This window comes from Bos indicus x Bos taurus, chromosome 4, assembly GCF_003369695.1.
Source record: "Bos indicus x Bos taurus breed Angus x Brahman F1 hybrid chromosome 4, Bos_hybrid_MaternalHap_v2.0, whole genome shotgun sequence".
Lineage (NCBI taxonomy): Eukaryota > Metazoa > Chordata > Mammalia > Artiodactyla > Bovidae > Bos > Bos indicus x Bos taurus.
This window is the reverse complement of record NC_040079.1, coordinates 26,941,076-26,956,611: the sequence shown is the minus strand read 5'-3', so window position 1 is coordinate 26,956,611 and position 15,536 is coordinate 26,941,076. Positions and strand designations below refer to the sequence as shown.

Genomic DNA, 15,536 nt, shown 5'->3' with positions numbered 1-15,536 from the left:
AGGCAGCTCTACTGGTATATGTGTTGCTGCTGCTGCTAAGTCGCTTCAGTCGTGTCCGACTCTGTGCGACCCCATAGACGGCAGCCCACCAGGCTCCCCCATACCTGGGATTCTCCAGGCAAGAACACTGGAGTGGGTGGCCATTTCCTTCTCCGATGCATGAAAGTGAAAAGTGAAAGTGAAGTCGCTCAGTCATGTCCAACTCTTATCGACCCCATGGATTGCAGCCTACCAGGCTCCTCTGTCCATGGGATTTTCCAGGCAAGAGTACTGGAGTGGGGTGCCATTGCCTTCTCTGGCATATATGTTACTACCTGCAAATCCAGTTTCTCTCTGGAAGACAGTTGCAGTCACAACTAGACCTTCTCCATTGTCAGCTTGTTTTAGTGCATTTTGTCTCACAATGACAGCATCAGACTCCTAGGGGATGGTAGGGACCAGAGCCCAGAACACAGACTTGGTGGAAAGCAGCCAAAACACGTGGCTAACAAAGGGCGAGGTGGCCTGGCAGAAGACTGCCCTTCCTAGAGTGACCCAGGCGGAGCAGACATCCTGCACATCTGGAGCGCCCAGCTTTACTCCCTGGAGCTTCACTTTGCCAGAGGTACTGATCCACAGGAAATGTCTTGGTGCAGATAACCCTGGCTTGACAAGATACAAGTGGGATATGACAAGCCAGAAACCTGGTCCCGAATTGGACCTAAGCTGCTGCTTTTAACCCGTTCAGTTTTGCATCTTCTGCAGGCCACCTACAAGAAGAACCAGGCCCGAGTTGTGGAAAAGAAACACCACTGCTCTTGCTGACCTGTTGTTTAACCTTTTAATCTCTTTCTCTCTTCCCTTTGTTTTATCATCTTCATTATCTGTTGGATTCATGTGTGTTTGTCTTTTTATACCATCTCTCATCTCCTGGTCTCTCCTCGTGCCTCTTCCTCATTTGACATGTTGCAGTCATCCCCCGCCCCCGATCCCCCCATCTTCTCCTTGCCTCTTGTAGGCCTGGTGGTCATATCGGCTTTGCTCTGGTGCTGGTGGGCCGAGACGTCGTCCTAATGCAGGTACTGGTATTGCGTCCTCTCCTTCCGAGGGGTAGAGGGGGTTGCAGGTTGCCCTGGCCTCTCCTCTTCACCCTGTCTCTCAGCGGCTTGCTGCTTGCTTTTGCCATTTTACAACAGGTGACAGTAATGACTGAGTGTTAGTCCTGGCTTCCCATTGGGCTACCACAAAGCCCATAACATCTCGGAGCATGTCTTCCTAATGTGTGGGGAGTTGGAATGCTCACCATTGACACAGTTTGAGTTTCTGTCCTCTGGGTTGGAAAAATCTGGATGATTGCAGCCCTGTGGCTACTTTCAGAGCCCCCTCAACTACTTCCAATGAGAGATGTCTGACTGCAAGGCTCGCCTGGCTGCTCTTTGTCTTTGTTTAGCCCTAGAGCTAAGTTCTTACTATAACCATTAATTACCGCCTCCCCACTTGGGTGAGAGAGGAGGTCTGGAGAGCTGTGAGCCCCAGGGTCATTTGTATGAGGGCAGTCTCAGTTGTCTGTCAGCCTTGGCATCAAACTCCACCATATTATATACTTCCTACTGAGACATTCTCTGGTTTGGGAATTCTGGTCTCCAAAAAAAATCAGAAAAAGAAACCCACATCTCTTTTGAGGGGTCAGATTCTGTTGTAATTGGCTTCCCAAGCTAGACTTTCTGAAGAGGATGTGGTATTGGTGAAAAGTTTCCATTCACCAGAGATGCTGTGTTCTCAGGGAACCAAACTGATATATTCTGGGCACCAATCCACGTAATCTGATCTGTTAACAGGACACCAAGTTCAGGAGGTAGAATGTAGAACACCCCAAAGTAGAATCCTTGCAGAACCCATAAACTATTCTCCCTTGGCCCATTTTGGCTCCTTTCTTATGCTCCGCCTGCCACTTCCATCGCCCACCCTCTCTTCTGCTGCTGCTGCTGCTGCTAAGTCACTTCAGTTGTGTCCGACTCTGTGCGACCCCATACACGGCAGCCCACCAGGCCCCGCCGTCCCTGGATTCTCCAGGCAAGAACACTGGAGTGGGTTACCCTCTCTTCTAACGTCCCTGTAAATGGGGTGCGGTTGGCTCAGAGCACACGCAGGTTCAGAGTAACTGCTGGACCATTCGTCGTAGCATTTATCTCTGTTTCCTTTTCTCTCCTTCCTGTTTTCCTCCTCACCTTTTGTTTTCTCTTCAACCCGTCTCCTCCCTTCTGTTAGACATTCTAGTTACTTCTCTCGGATGGTCTAACTCCTTTGGTGTGAGGACTCTCTCCCTCTACACTCCCGGATTTCTGAGTTCCTCCCTGTGGGATGAGACCCAAAGCACTCAGCCATAACCTTTCACCAATTCACACCCAGCCAGGCCTGGTCCAAGGGAGCTGAAGGAACTCCTGGGTAAGGGTCCTCTGGGAGGAACCTGTTAGCCCAGAGCCTGGCTGTGCCCTAGTATGCCGCCCCCCCATCCAGGAACTGAGGCTTCAGAGTGTGGCAGGGATGTTGGGTGAGTCTGTCTCTTACAGCTCAGTCCCAGTGGGAAAAATGGATAATCTGAACATTAGTCTCTTCAAATGTAAGCAAAAGATGGTAAGTCCTCTGGCTTCCTCATATGAGGAACAGATGAGTTCATGTGTATGAAAATATTTTATAAATGATAGAACACCACAAAAATAATAATGAGCGCATACTCTTCTTACATAATGCATACTATATGCCAGGCACTGTTCTAATCACCTTGTTTAATTCTCGCAACAACCCAACAAGGTAGCTATCGTCAGTTTATACATGATAACACTAAGGCCTAGGGAGGTTACGTAATACAGCCAGTAAATTGTGAATCAGATTCTAAGGTCTTAGTATTAGCATCAGATAAGATTCTAATCTCTTGGACTTCACTGTGGTCTCGTAGTTAAGATTCTGTGCTTCTACTGCAGGTAGGGTATGGGTTCAGCCCCTGGTTGAGGAATTAAGACCCCACATGCCATGCTGTGTGACCAAAAAAAGAAACAAAAAAATTCTCATCCTGTTTCACTGTATCTCTCCTTATTTTGAGCAGTTTTCCTTGGTTACTTCCAAGTAGTTAGGAAGACACCATTCAGCAGCCTCTTAGTGCAGCCTCAGATCTCATTGGCTCTCTTGCTAACTAATACCACATTGCTAACTTATATCATGTATTGTTTATAAAACCCCTCTGCACATTGCATATGCTGAGCATTCTTTCCCTGTCCTCTGCCTGCAGTTGATTTTTTGGATCCAAGACAGAATTTTCCATTCAGCTCTGAAATCTAGTTCATTGTCCACTGTTCTCACCTATAGATTGTTTCTGTTTGTTTTTTCTCTTGGCCCTGTGGTTTCAAAATATGTTCACTCCCAGCTTCACCTCACACTCAGGGGTGACCAGCCACCATCTCGTCTTCACCTGAGTTACAGGTGAGGGCAAGCCTCTGGAGGCCCTCTGCAGGCTCTCAGGCTCACTGGTCACACGCGAGTGCTCATGCAGCAGGCTGCTGTCAGCCTGCTCTTGGCTTCTCATATTCTTTCCAAGGACAGCATGGAAAATCTTGTCAAACACCTTGATTAAGTCCCCAAAACACGGATTTCCTTGATCAGTCAATTCAGTAATGCAGTCTGAAAAGAAAGCCTGACATGACTCACTCCTTAGGGACATCCACACCCACCCTCCCCTCAACCAGTCTAAAGTCTCGCCTCTGCCGAGTGTAAAAGGCCACCGGTTCATATTTATGGGTTCAGCTCTTTCCTCCTTTAAGAACATCAGGCTAATATTTTTCTTTTTTTAATTTATTTATTTGCCTGCATCGGGTCTTAGTTGTGTCTCACAGGCTCAGTTGCTCTGCGGCACGTGGGATCTTAGTTCCCTGACCAGGTCCTAAACCCTCATCCCCTGCACTGCAGGGCAGATTCTTAACCACTGCACCACCAGGGAAGTCCCAGACTGACATTTTTCGCAATGCATGTCAGGTTGTAAGCATCTGAGTAAATGTTTTTTCTAGCTCCCTTTTCAGTTATCTTCTCACGTGAATTACTCTGTATTGCACTTCCAACATGGTTTTGCTTTTCTTTCATTTCATATCTTCTATTCTTCTCAGTACCTCTTTCTACAAATGTAGGAGATTTTCTTTGATCTTTATCCTTGGCTTAAAAATTCTCTTTTTAAAATACAGAGGTATGGCCAAAAGGCCAAAAGATAATATTCAATAATTACTTTTAAATTAACCCAAGGAAGGCAAGAAAGGAGAAACAACAGAACAGAAAACAGTAGGACAAACAGAAAGTAAATGTGGAAACAGTACACCTAAAAGGCATAACAATGATGCCACAATGAAATGAGGCAGCACTCCCCAGAAAAAATCTTCTTAGACCCATTTTTCTCTGAGCAAATGCATCCTTAGCGTAGTGTTATTCTTTGTCCTTACCTAAAACCATTCTTCTGTTACTTTATGCCTTATGCCTTTATACTTATGACTCAAAATCCAAATTGTCTTCTAAGTTTAAAAGAAAAAGGAATATAAAATAAGAACAATTTCCCAAGTATATGTATTTTCTTGTCCAAGACGTCACATTCCCTGAGTGATGCTTTTCCTTTGGTCCCAAGAATCAGCAGGATTTGCTGTGGTCTGCAAAGTCTGGAAGCCTCAGCAACTCCAGCACATACTCAGGAGGCTAGTCACCAGGGCCGGTTACTGGAGGTGTTTTAATGACCCTGGTGTTTGCCTCCCAGGGCCAGTGACCGGCTTCCTTGAATTCATCCTTCAAGGATATCGTCCTCCACAGACAGTCTGGGCTGCATAAGAACCTCACATTGGCTTATACTCCGTGGTGCAGTTTCTTCCCTTCTCCCCCCAAGTCTTATCATCCTCCTTCTTGACTCTGAGTTCACTTTTCCTCCATCAAGCTAATGATGCTTCTGCTTCTCCCAAGGACCTAAATTTACCCTCTTTTTTCCTACCATGGCATCTAATCCTTTGTGGCAACCATTTGGATGCTCTAAAAATCTGCTCCTGAGCTTGCCTCCTACACACAGGGGCTGGTTTTCTTTACACCCCATGGGATGTGAGTAGAGGCAGCCCACTCAGGTGATCCAGTGTTGTTCCAGATACCTAGTGGTGCCGGAGCTAAGCCCTCATTGTCTGCAGCGGTCACCCAGGAGGTAAGAGAGACTGGACCATAATGATGTTGCTGAGGTATCTCTCAGCACCAGTAGGCAGGGTGTTCTCTGGCTTAGGGAAGGGTTCAGAAGGCTGGGCACTCACCATCTGTCTTTGGTCCCCACAGAACATGTTTGGGATGTGGAAGCCTGTGGTGTTCTTGGCTCTTGCAGCTGTGGCTCTGTATGTGTTACCCAACATGCGACCGCAAGAGACAGAGTTCTGCCTCATGGAGTGATGGCAGGCCTGGGCCAGCCGTGGGGCAGACTCCCAGTGGCCACTACCCTCAGCTTTGGGCAGGACACACTGTGCCAGCGGCCCCACCCCACCCACATGTTCCCCGTGTCCCCATCTCCTTAGCCTCCGCCATTCAGGCTTACGGGGAACTGCTGGCTCCCATCTCCTGCCCTGTCTCAGAACCTGGGTTCCTTGTAATTAAATGTCAACTGAATTACGAGACTTTGTGGCTTTTTACTTGTTCAGCACCTCAACACAACCAGAAAAGAGTGGTTCCCCTCTAACCAGGTACTCACTAAGGGTCTGGCTCCTCCCTACAATTTCTAACCCTGCCAGTGACCTCAGCAATGAGGTCGGCTCCTTGTGTGGCCAGCCAAGTCACAAATGGATTGTTCTGTCCACACTCACCCCAATCTCGAGGAACTCATTTGAGCAAAGAGAAACTGAATGATCTGGGTGCTTTGTGTGAGGGGGGCCACCTGGCTTGCCCTTGGATCCTGTGAGAAGGATGCCCTGAGAAGATCTGTGTGTGGGCCTTCATGGCTTAGTTCTTATGACTTCTTGAGCTATTTACCCTCAGAGATGACTTAAAATCACCCAGGCTCCTAGCAGTGAACTGAAGGGAGTCCAGTAGCCTCAGGGTTGGAATTCTGGGTTTTCACTGCCACAGCCCAGGTTCAATCCCTGGTTGGGGAACTGAGATCCCACAAGCCATGCAGTGCAGACCAGAAAAAAAAGCTTTAACTGAAGAGTTCTTAGTGAACAGACTGTGCAGAGGGCAGAGGTAGGAGAACCAACAAGAAATGGCGAAGTCCCCAGGCACCAGTGGGCTTCCCAGGTGGCTCGGTGGTAAAGAATCCACTTGCAAATGCAGGAGATAGAAGCAGATATGATCCCTGGGTTGGAAAGATCCCCTGGAGTAGGAAATGGTCACCCATGCCAGTATTCTTGCCTGGAACATTCCATGGACAGAGGAGCCTGGCGGGCTAGAGTCCATAGGGCCCTAGAGAGTTGGACACGACTGAACGACTAAGCAAGCACCAGGCACCAGCAACAGTGGAAAAGTGCTGCCATCATGGGCTTGAAGGGGGAAGAGGAGGGAGCAAGAGCTGGAGACCTGGTGTGGGCCAGACACACACTGTGTGGGCCAGACACACGCAGTGGCTACAGGGGCTGCGGCCTCTGTCAGAGCCGTGGTGAGGTGGGCAGTATACGTGCTACTCCTCCCTCTCTTCTCACCTGCCAGTTCTATGTTGGTGTGTCTCATTGGCAGATCCCAACTAGCAGCTAGAGAGCAGAGGTGCCCAGGTGACAGTCTTTCAAGGTCAGCCTCCTAAAGTTTGGAGCAAGGCGGAGGACTGAGTTGGTCTAGGTGGGAACAAGCAGAATGATGAGAATAATTTATGAGTGTTCCTGTTGACCTTCATTCCTGCAGAACCCTTTGTGACAGGTTGTTCTCATCATGGATGTTTCCATGTGAAAGCCCGCAGGGACTTCCCTGGTCATACAGTGGATAAGAATCCACCTGCGAATGCAGGGGACACAGGTTCAACCCCTGGTCCAGGAAGATTCCACGTGCAGTGAAGCAACTAAGCCCAGGCACCACAACTCCTGAGCTTGTGCTCTAGGGCCCGCGAGCCTCAACTGCTGAAGCCCATGCACCCTAGAACCCATGCTCTGCAACAAAAGAAGCCACCGCAATGAGAAGGCTGCACACCACAACGAAGAGTAGCCCCCACTCGCCCCAACGAGAGAAAACCCACACACAACAACAGAGACCCAGCACAACCATAAATTAATAAAAGAAAGTCCCCAAGTGTATTCATACACCATTGTGGGCAGAATGGTCCCCATAACTGCTGGTTTCCTGGCACTCTTATCTCTGCCTCCTTTCTACCTGATACCAAGGGAGTTTGTTTCATTTCTCCAAATATCCAAAGCAGCACATACCTATCGAGTATATACTGGGGTGGGCACTGCTGAGCACGAAATGAATTCATTTCTTGCACAGTCTTTTCCTAGGGGGAGTAGCAAAGACATTTAGAATTAGGAGATTTTAAAGTTGTGTGCAGCCCAGAGGAGTGGCAAGGCTGACTGGGGCCCCGAGGAGACCTGGGGCCAGGCCCCAACTGTGACCAGCCCCTATACACAGGGTTGCACGCAGGCAGATTGAAGGTAGTGCCACAGGTCCCTTTTGCCTCCCTCTAAATGACTCCTCTTTAAAGACAGGGATTTAGAGGGGACTGGCCCCTTGCTACTCAAAATGTGGCTCAGGAGTTGTGGTGCCTGGGCTTAGTTGCTTCACTGCACGTGGAATCTTCCTGGACCAGCAGCATGAGCATTGTTAATTCATTAGGAAGGTAGAATCTCAGCCCTCAGCTCAAACCCAGACACAGTATCTACATTTTAACAAGATCCTCAGTTGATTAGTATGCACAATAAAATTTGAGCTTCACTGCCTTCAACTATATTAGATTGCGTATTCTCAGTTGTAACCTAATTGAAATTCCTTCACAATCTACCTGCTACCCTGTCCCCTTGCTATTGAGACTGTGCTTTTTATCCAGTTTAGTCCAGCCACCAATTGGCTGGAGAACGTGTGGTGGAAAGAACCGGAAGATTACCCAGCAGAGTATCATTGCTTTAACTTCGAATTTGAAGCCAAGATGGAGGTTATGTTCTGGGAGGCAGTCAGCCTCCATTAAGGACTTTTATCTGGTCCTTTTCAGGCCCAAACCCAGAACCTGCAATGACAGGGAAGTAGTCCTTTTCTGCAGTCTTTTTGTTTAGAATATAGAGCTCTTCCCTTTAGGACGCTTGTCCTTGTGGGCTCATCTTAGAAGACCGTGCTCTTCGTTGATTTGGACTCTGCTTTCTGGTCTTGCAGGTGCACTGTTAACTGGAGTAGATTAAAGAGGTCTACCTATTGAATGTGAAACAGTCCCTTGAATTAGCTTTAAATCTACAGGGATGTCACAGGCAAGCACCCACCCTGGCCCAGGTACAGATAGAACCAAGGACTCAAAACACCTCCAGGGGCCTCCATCTCCCCGCTCTACTGCCCTCTGCAGAACTTTCTGCTCTCTCCCTGCAACACGGCCCCCCTTTGCTTTCCCTTCCCAGGCCACATGGTAGGCACACCACCTGCCACCTCTTTCCACGACCAGCTGCTATTGGGAGGCAGGGTGGGTGGCTCTAACGACTGTAAGTAGTACTCTGGCTCTGATTCTGGCAGGTGGAGTGTTAGGATGCAAGGAAGGGAACGGGGAGCCAAGGAAGATGCTGGCAGTGGGTGCCACACGGGGCAGAGGTAGCTGTGAGGAGGGCCCAGCTCACTAGAACCCACGTGGTCCCCAGGATACCAGCAGAGGATGCAAACTGTTTTTTCTGATCACATATGAGCTGCCCAGCACCATGCTAATCATTTTACCTGTTATCTACTTTCACATCTTCACCCATTAAAAAAAAATCCCTATGAGAGTACTATTAATTCCATTTTGCAGATAAGAAGACTGAGGGCCCAAAGAGTTACATTGCCTGATCATGTCTATAGAACCAGAGGTGAAGAGGCTGGAATTCAGCCTAGGTATCTTCCCAACCCTACCACACCTGGGCCAGGGCCATGTCAGTATCACAGACTGAACACAGTGCCTGCTGGGAGCCTGGTCAGCCTGGTGCCACCACAGATGACTATGGAAACACAGGATCTTCAGACATGGCCCTTCAGACATGGACTTGCTCACTCAGATGCTTCTCAGCTCAAGTTAAATATGGCCAGCATTGGTGGCAGAGAAGTAGTGCCCCTTGGTAGGAAAGGCAGGGCCAGGTGAAAGGCCAAACCTGGTCTCCTGAGACAGGTCAGAGGGTGGTGAGTCAGGGGGCTATAAACAGTCTGTAGCCACAGCAGCAAAGCCCCCAAATACTCAGCTGATGAAAGCCCCCGTAAGCCCCTCCAGGAGCCCCTGCCTGGCTCCGAGAGGAGCACATCAGCCCTCTTCCGGGAGGCGGCCCCTGCTTGGCAGGCCCCAGGACCAGCATTGTGCACGGCCTGTTCCAGCTCTCATGGCCCGGCCCGGGCTCATGGGCTATATTGAGGGCTGAGTCACCAACCTGTGCCTGGGTAGCTGACTGTGACTGGCTGGCTGGGGCCTGAGTCAGGCCCTGATTTATCCTGGAGAGCAACGGGCTCTGGTTTCTGGGGTGAGGGGGGAGGGGAGGTGTGAGAAGGGTGCCGGGAACCATCCTTGGCACCGGGCACCCTCTGCCGACCATTCACTCACTGCACACAGACCTCTCCCAAAGAGAGGGAACAAGAAGTGGGAGAGGGGAGTCCTTTGTCCACTTGCTGGCTTCCCTCTGAACTCCTACCACCTTAAGAGAGCACCTCAACTTACTGGAGGACCTTGGGAAACACCCTCAAAACAAGACTATGAGCCTTTAGGGTTTGTAGAAGGCTGTCAGCTCCAAGCAAAACCACTCTATCCCTCTCTCTTCTCCCTAGGAGCTCAGTAAGAGGGATCCATCCTTTTCCAGATCTATATATCTCAGTTTCTTCATCATTGAACCCCAAACTGGCACCTCAGGTTGGGTGTCAGAAGTCTGCCTTTTTACACACACACACACACACACACACACACACACAGAGTTCCCTTGTGAGACCCAGCTACATGTCATGTGTCCCCAGGAGCTGGGCATCTCTCCACAGGAGAGCTCAGCCTCTCAAGCAGACAGACAACACTGATGGCTGATGGCTGGTCTTGGCCATGGGACAAAGGTGGCATGGGGGGAGCGAGAGTTCTGGAGACAGGCAAGGGGGTGCCAACAGGAGAGTGGAATTCCTGAGCACCTCGTCACAGGCAGCCGACAGAACATGAGCTGTGGGGCCCAAGCTATTTATATCTCGCCTGTCACTCTCAGGGCCCCCAGAGCTCCCCCCCCCACTGAAGTCACGCACAGCAGGTCCCTTTTCTGTTTCTGGTCCCTTCTCTCCTCCTCCCCCTCCCTAACTGATGAGAAGGGAAAGAAATCATTCTTGGAGCCCTTTCACCATTAGCGCTGACCCCCCTCCCCACAAGCTCCTGAACTTCTTCCCTCACAGAGATGCCCACCATCCCTTCCCTTTTCTCTTGGCTTGGTTGGGGAAGAGCAATAAGGTCAAATGATTCACCAGAAACGTGCCCAACTTCAGTCATCACACAACTTGAGTTGGGGCCCAAACTTAAGGGTCCAGAAGGATGGGAAAGTGGAGGAAATTTGGCCTAAAGGGGGTACCAGGAGGTGTGGAATACATGTTATCCTACAGAATCTCAGAATACATAGTCTCTTTATGTAAGTATATTCTACCGCTTTTTCACCTCATCCCAGGCCAACTGCTCTGAGTGCCTCAGTTTCCCTGATGTCAGCTGCCCTTGGCTTATTCTGAGCCCAGTCCTGCCCAGACTTCCTGGCGGGCTCCCTAGGGCTCTCCGTGTCCCCCAGCCCCCATCACACTTCCCCGAGGCTGCTCTGGGCAGGGCTCTCTGTCTCTTGTCTGGTTAACCTGCCCTCTGACCAGAAAGATCTGCCCAGTGGCCCAAATGGGCACACCGCCCAGGGGGCTCCCTGGTAGTACAGGCCAGAGGCTCTGCCTCCTCTCGCGTCACCTTAGTTGAGTCAGACTTGGGGGAAGGGGGCACAGTGTGACTCATTGGGTACACTTTTCCTGAGCTCAGCTTCATTCTGAGAGGATGAGGACAAACGGACTGGTGACAGGGACACTGAGTCAGGGGTAACGTCCGTCTTTCCCCTGGGACCCTGGAGTTGCAGAGGGTTTTTTTTTTTTTTTTTGGTTGCAGAGGAGACTTTTCTACCTGTAATGTGGAACACCCCCACCCAGGCCTTCTCCCTAATCGGCCTGCATGGAGTTGTCGCTTCCTCTCAGTCTATCTACACACAAGCACACACACTTCCCCTGCCGGTCCGCAGGTGGACAATACCCTGGGCTAGCAGCCAGGTCTCCCCGGCCCTGTCAACAGCCCTGCCACCAACCAGTCCAGAAAATTCTGTCAACACCCGATCAGCGTGTTTTGCCCTAACCACTGGCCTCAGTTTCCCTTTGCATCTCTTTAGTCCTGCAGGGTGGGGGGTATATATTTCATCTCTGACTAGCGATGCTTAAGTTTGGGGTGTTGGGAGCCCTCAGTCCCCCTAATTTTCCAGCTCCACTATTCATCTGTCCAGCTTGGCGGCCTCGGGCCAGAGCCTCCTTCCCCGGGGGTGGGGGCAGCAGACCCGGGACCCCAGCCTGGACGGAGGGCCGCGTGGGGGAGGGGAGAGGAGGGAGGGAAGGGAGGGAGGCGGGGCCGGCGGGCTCGGCGCGGCCCCCACCCGCGGGCCGGGCGGCATTCCTGGGAGGCCGGCGCTCTGACGTGGACCCGGGGGCCGCGGGCTCGGCGGGGGGGACGCGGCCCGGGGGCTTCTTAAACCCCCCGCCTCAGCCCGGCCCGCACTTTCCAGAGCACCGCTCCGCCCCCGGAGGGAGAGAGAGACACACACAGACAGAGCGCGGCCAAGGAGCCGAGGAGGCCCGCCCGAGTCCCGCCAGCCAGGGGCACAAGAGAAGTTTAGAGCCGCGGAGCGCACAGCCGCCGGTCCTGTCCCGGACAGCGCCCCACTAGCCCGAGCCCCGCCGGCCCCCAACCCCCGCCCCAGCCCGCGCCAGCATGATGAACAACAGCGGCTACTCCGAGGCCCCGGGCTTCGGCCTGGGCGACGAGGTGGACGACATGCCGTCCACGGAGAAGGACCTGGCCGAGGACGCGCCGTGGAAGAAGATCCAGCAGAACACTTTCACGCGCTGGTGCAACGAGCACCTCAAGTGCGTGGGCAAGCGCCTCACCGACCTGCAGCGCGACCTCAGCGACGGGCTGCGCCTCATCGCGCTGCTCGAGGTGCTCAGCCAGAAGCGCATGTACCGCAAGTTCCACCCGCGCCCCAACTTCCGCCAGATGAAGCTGGAGAACGTGTCCGTGGCCCTCGAGTTCCTCGAACGCGAGCACATCAAGCTGGTGTCCATCGGTCAGTGCGTGCGGCGAGGGGGCAGTACCCCGACGAGGGGCTGGCCCACGGGGACAGGGTGCTCGGGGCTGGGAGGGCGCGCGGGGAGCCGAGGCAGGGCCGAGGGTGGGGGGCCCGGCACCGGGAGAGGATCCTGCCCCGGTTCTCCCGGAGCCCGCCCACGCCAGCCCCGAGGGGGCTCTGCCTTCACACGCCGCCCTGGTCGGCCGGCATCCCGAGGGGGGCCCCCGGGGGCATCCAGCCCAGGCCGTTTCTGAGCCCTCCAGCTTCAGCTCCCCTCGCACGCTCTTGGCCAACCTGCTTCTACCCGCTCGTCTCCTTTTTTGCCACCCGCACCCTCAGCCCAGGCTTGAGAGGATGGGGCCAAAGCTCATTGCCGATTCCCGGGGCCGCCCCCTCCACCCCAGACAAAGCAAATGGCTTCCCAGTCTCCCAGCACCTCCACCGGGGAGGAGAGGCTGAAGGCAGGTCCCCATCGCTGCCCGGTCCCAGGGATCCCAAGGAGAGCGGGAGAGCGGGTGGCTGGGCGGGCACGGGGCCCGGGCCCCCCGCCGGCATGTGCTCGGCAGCTGGGTTCAGGCCCAGGGGCCAGAGCCGGCAGGGCCCGGCCTCGGAAACCTAAAAAGGCTCTGAGCGAGCGCAGGCAGCCTTAACCCCTGCCTGTCCTCCATCAGCTTCAGCAGGCCAGGGAGGGGGCTCCCTCCCGTCCACTCCCGGCCCCAGCCCACCCCCTAAGCCCCGATTGGCTACAGCTAATGATCTGGGCTGAGGGGAGGGAGGCAAGGCCTGGAAAAGGGAGGAAGTCATTGAGTGTAACCAGATTTGGAAGGTGTGTCAGTGCTGGGTGGGGGCGGGGAGGCACTCCAAGCTGGGGAGCTGGGGGAGCCAAGGATGGGTTCTGAGAGCCTAGGAGTTGGCTGTTCCCTCTCAGCTCTGCAGTCACCCCTTCAGGCTGGGGGCCTGGGCAAGACCCTTACCCCTATGGTGAGCTGTTAAGTGTCCTGATGTGATTTTCAGGAAAGCGCCCCTTGATGGGGTGCACCCCAGGGCCCCAGAAGGGGAATTTCACAGGGGGCCCAATGCCTACCCCCAGGCTGCCCCAGAGATTTCTTCAGATAACTGAAGGTCTGTCCATCCTCAGCCTCCCTCAGGGCATCTCTGGGCCTCCTGAATTAGTAGCTGAGGTCAGTCTGGGGCCCTTTGGCCCTGTCCAGTCCCCTCTACGCCTTACCCTCTCCTGCCCCAATACTGCCCCCCCCACCACCCCACCCGCTCCAGCCTGGAAATAGCCCTGCCTCCGTGACACAGCAGATGTCTCTGAGCTTTCCAGAGGACAAGGCTGAGGACAGGGGGTGGGGGAAGGGGCCACCCTGGTGTGTGTAGTGGGACTGAGGGCTGCCCAAGAGTGTGTGTGGTTGGGGGGGGCCAGGGGTCAGCGAGGAGTCAGCCCTGGGCCCTTCCACCCCCCCCCTGGCAGCTGCGATCTGACCGCCTGGACTGACTGTCCCAGGTGGGATCCCGAGGGGAGAGCCTGGGGCCTCACCAAGACTTTATAGGAAATGGCTTGGCCTCCCCCTCCCCTCCCTGCTGCGGGGGCGCTTGGCCCCTCTCCTGGCCTCATCCTTCCTGAGCGCACACCTCTCCCCTCCCCAACGGTGGTGCCTCTGGCTCCAGCCCCCTTGGCTCAACTGTGTATGGAGAGGCCTTCTCAGAATAGAGGGGGAAGGAGGGAAAGCTGGCTTGGGGGCGGGAAGGAACCCTTCTTTCCCTTTCCTGCAGGGAACTGTTCCCCATTTGGGCCAAGTGGCTGACTCCCGCTGCCGATGAGATAAGCTGTCAGCAATTCAGCTGCTGGGCCCGAGGCGGAGGCTGGAGGAGAGGGGGCACAGACAGCAGCGGCTACCCATCCATGGGGAAGGAGATGTCAAGGGTTCCCCCTTTCTGCTTCCTCTGATTCCCTTGGTCCCGCTTAGTGGTGGGAAGGGGCTGGGACGGGGGCTTCTCTGGGTACCATCTCAGGACTGAATGTGAGCCTCTAGGCACCCCCATGTCCCTTTCCAGGAGTGGAGTGGGAGCTGGGCATCGAGCAGTTCCTCTGAAGGAGGGCCGGGTACACAGTCTGGGTTGAAGGGGCGGTGTGCCCTCCTTACCCGCACCACCCCCTCCGCCCCTCCGAACAAAGAGGCCTAGAGGCCGCTTAGCCCCGCAGCTGTTCCCCAGTTGCTATTCCTTCTCCTGGAGCCAACCGCCGAGGGAGGGGCTGGAGGGGGCAGCAGCTGTCCCGGCCCCTCCCTCACTGGTCCTCTCCTTTCCCCCCACTCCACCGAAGGCCTGGGGTGCCCTCAGGGACTAGCTCTGGAGCTCCTCCCACCCCTTTGGTGGTATCCCCAGTGGGGTGCGAAGAAGGAAGAGGCCTGGCTTGAGCAGAGCTCCCCTCCTCTGCCTGGCCTCCGATGGGGAGGAGGGCGAGGAAGGTCATTGCTCCCAGAGTGGGACTCTGGACCCACCCCTCTCCTGCCACTTGCTGTCTGGCCCAAGGCCAGTTGCTGGGGAGAAACCTCTCCCTGCAGCAAATATGAATGACCCCCCTCACCCGCCCCCCCACCTCTTCCCAATCCTGGTGATCCTCGGGGCCTCAGGGCCTCCCTCCCAAGGATCTGGCTTCAGTTTGCAAGAAGCACTTCTGGGTGTGTGAGCACCAGCTTTGGAGGCTGTCAGGGTTGTGAGAGGCCGTGAGGCCCTTGGTGTCAAGGCTGTGTGAAAGTGTCCTGGGCCTGTGTGTGTTTGAGAGAGACCGCACCAAAGCACCGGGAGGCTGGGAGTGAGTGTGTCATGGAATCTGCAAGCTGCCAAACCATTGTGCTGCAGCAGAGCCAGGGGGAGAGGGGGCGGGCCTGGGGAGCTGCTGGGGAAGGAAGGATGAATCAGTGAAAGGGTGGGGGAGCCAAGGGGACCAGAGCCCAAGATCAGAGGGACAGAGAGACTGAGATTCCCCTCCAGGGGGCAGGTTGGGGAAATGCTGGGGACAGGGTGTGTGTGTGGGGGGCGCAT

At 54.1% G+C, this 15,536-nt stretch overlaps 2 protein-coding genes across 9 annotated transcripts in view; both read left to right on the top strand.

Annotated features, from left to right (window-relative positions):
• CCDC136 (coiled-coil domain containing 136) overlaps positions 1-5,651 on the top strand; it is a 28,094-nt gene extending 22,443 nt beyond the window's left edge. For all 5 annotated transcript variants that reach the window (XM_027539055.1, XM_027539054.1, XM_027539050.1 and 2 more), the window contains 2 exons: positions 952-1,058; positions 5,320-5,651. In XM_027539055.1, coding sequence (XP_027394856.1) covers positions 952-1,053 — 102 coding nt within the window. In that variant the 3' untranslated portion in view covers positions 1,054-1,058; positions 5,320-5,651. The remainder of the gene's footprint in view (positions 1-951; positions 1,059-5,319) is intronic.
• A 6,165-nt stretch (positions 5,652-11,816) lies between these two features.
• The window catches only part of FLNC (filamin C), a 28,058-nt gene continuing 24,338 nt past the window's right edge, over positions 11,817-15,536 (top strand). The window contains exon 1 of one of the 4 annotated variants that reach the window (XM_027539045.1): positions 11,817-12,485. In XM_027539045.1, the coding sequence (XP_027394846.1) occupies positions 12,131-12,485 (355 nt within the window). In that variant the 5' untranslated portion in view covers positions 11,817-12,130. The remainder of the gene's footprint in view (positions 12,486-15,536) is intronic. The other 3 variants (XM_027539044.1, XM_027539046.1, XM_027539047.1) reach the window with 3 other exon arrangements.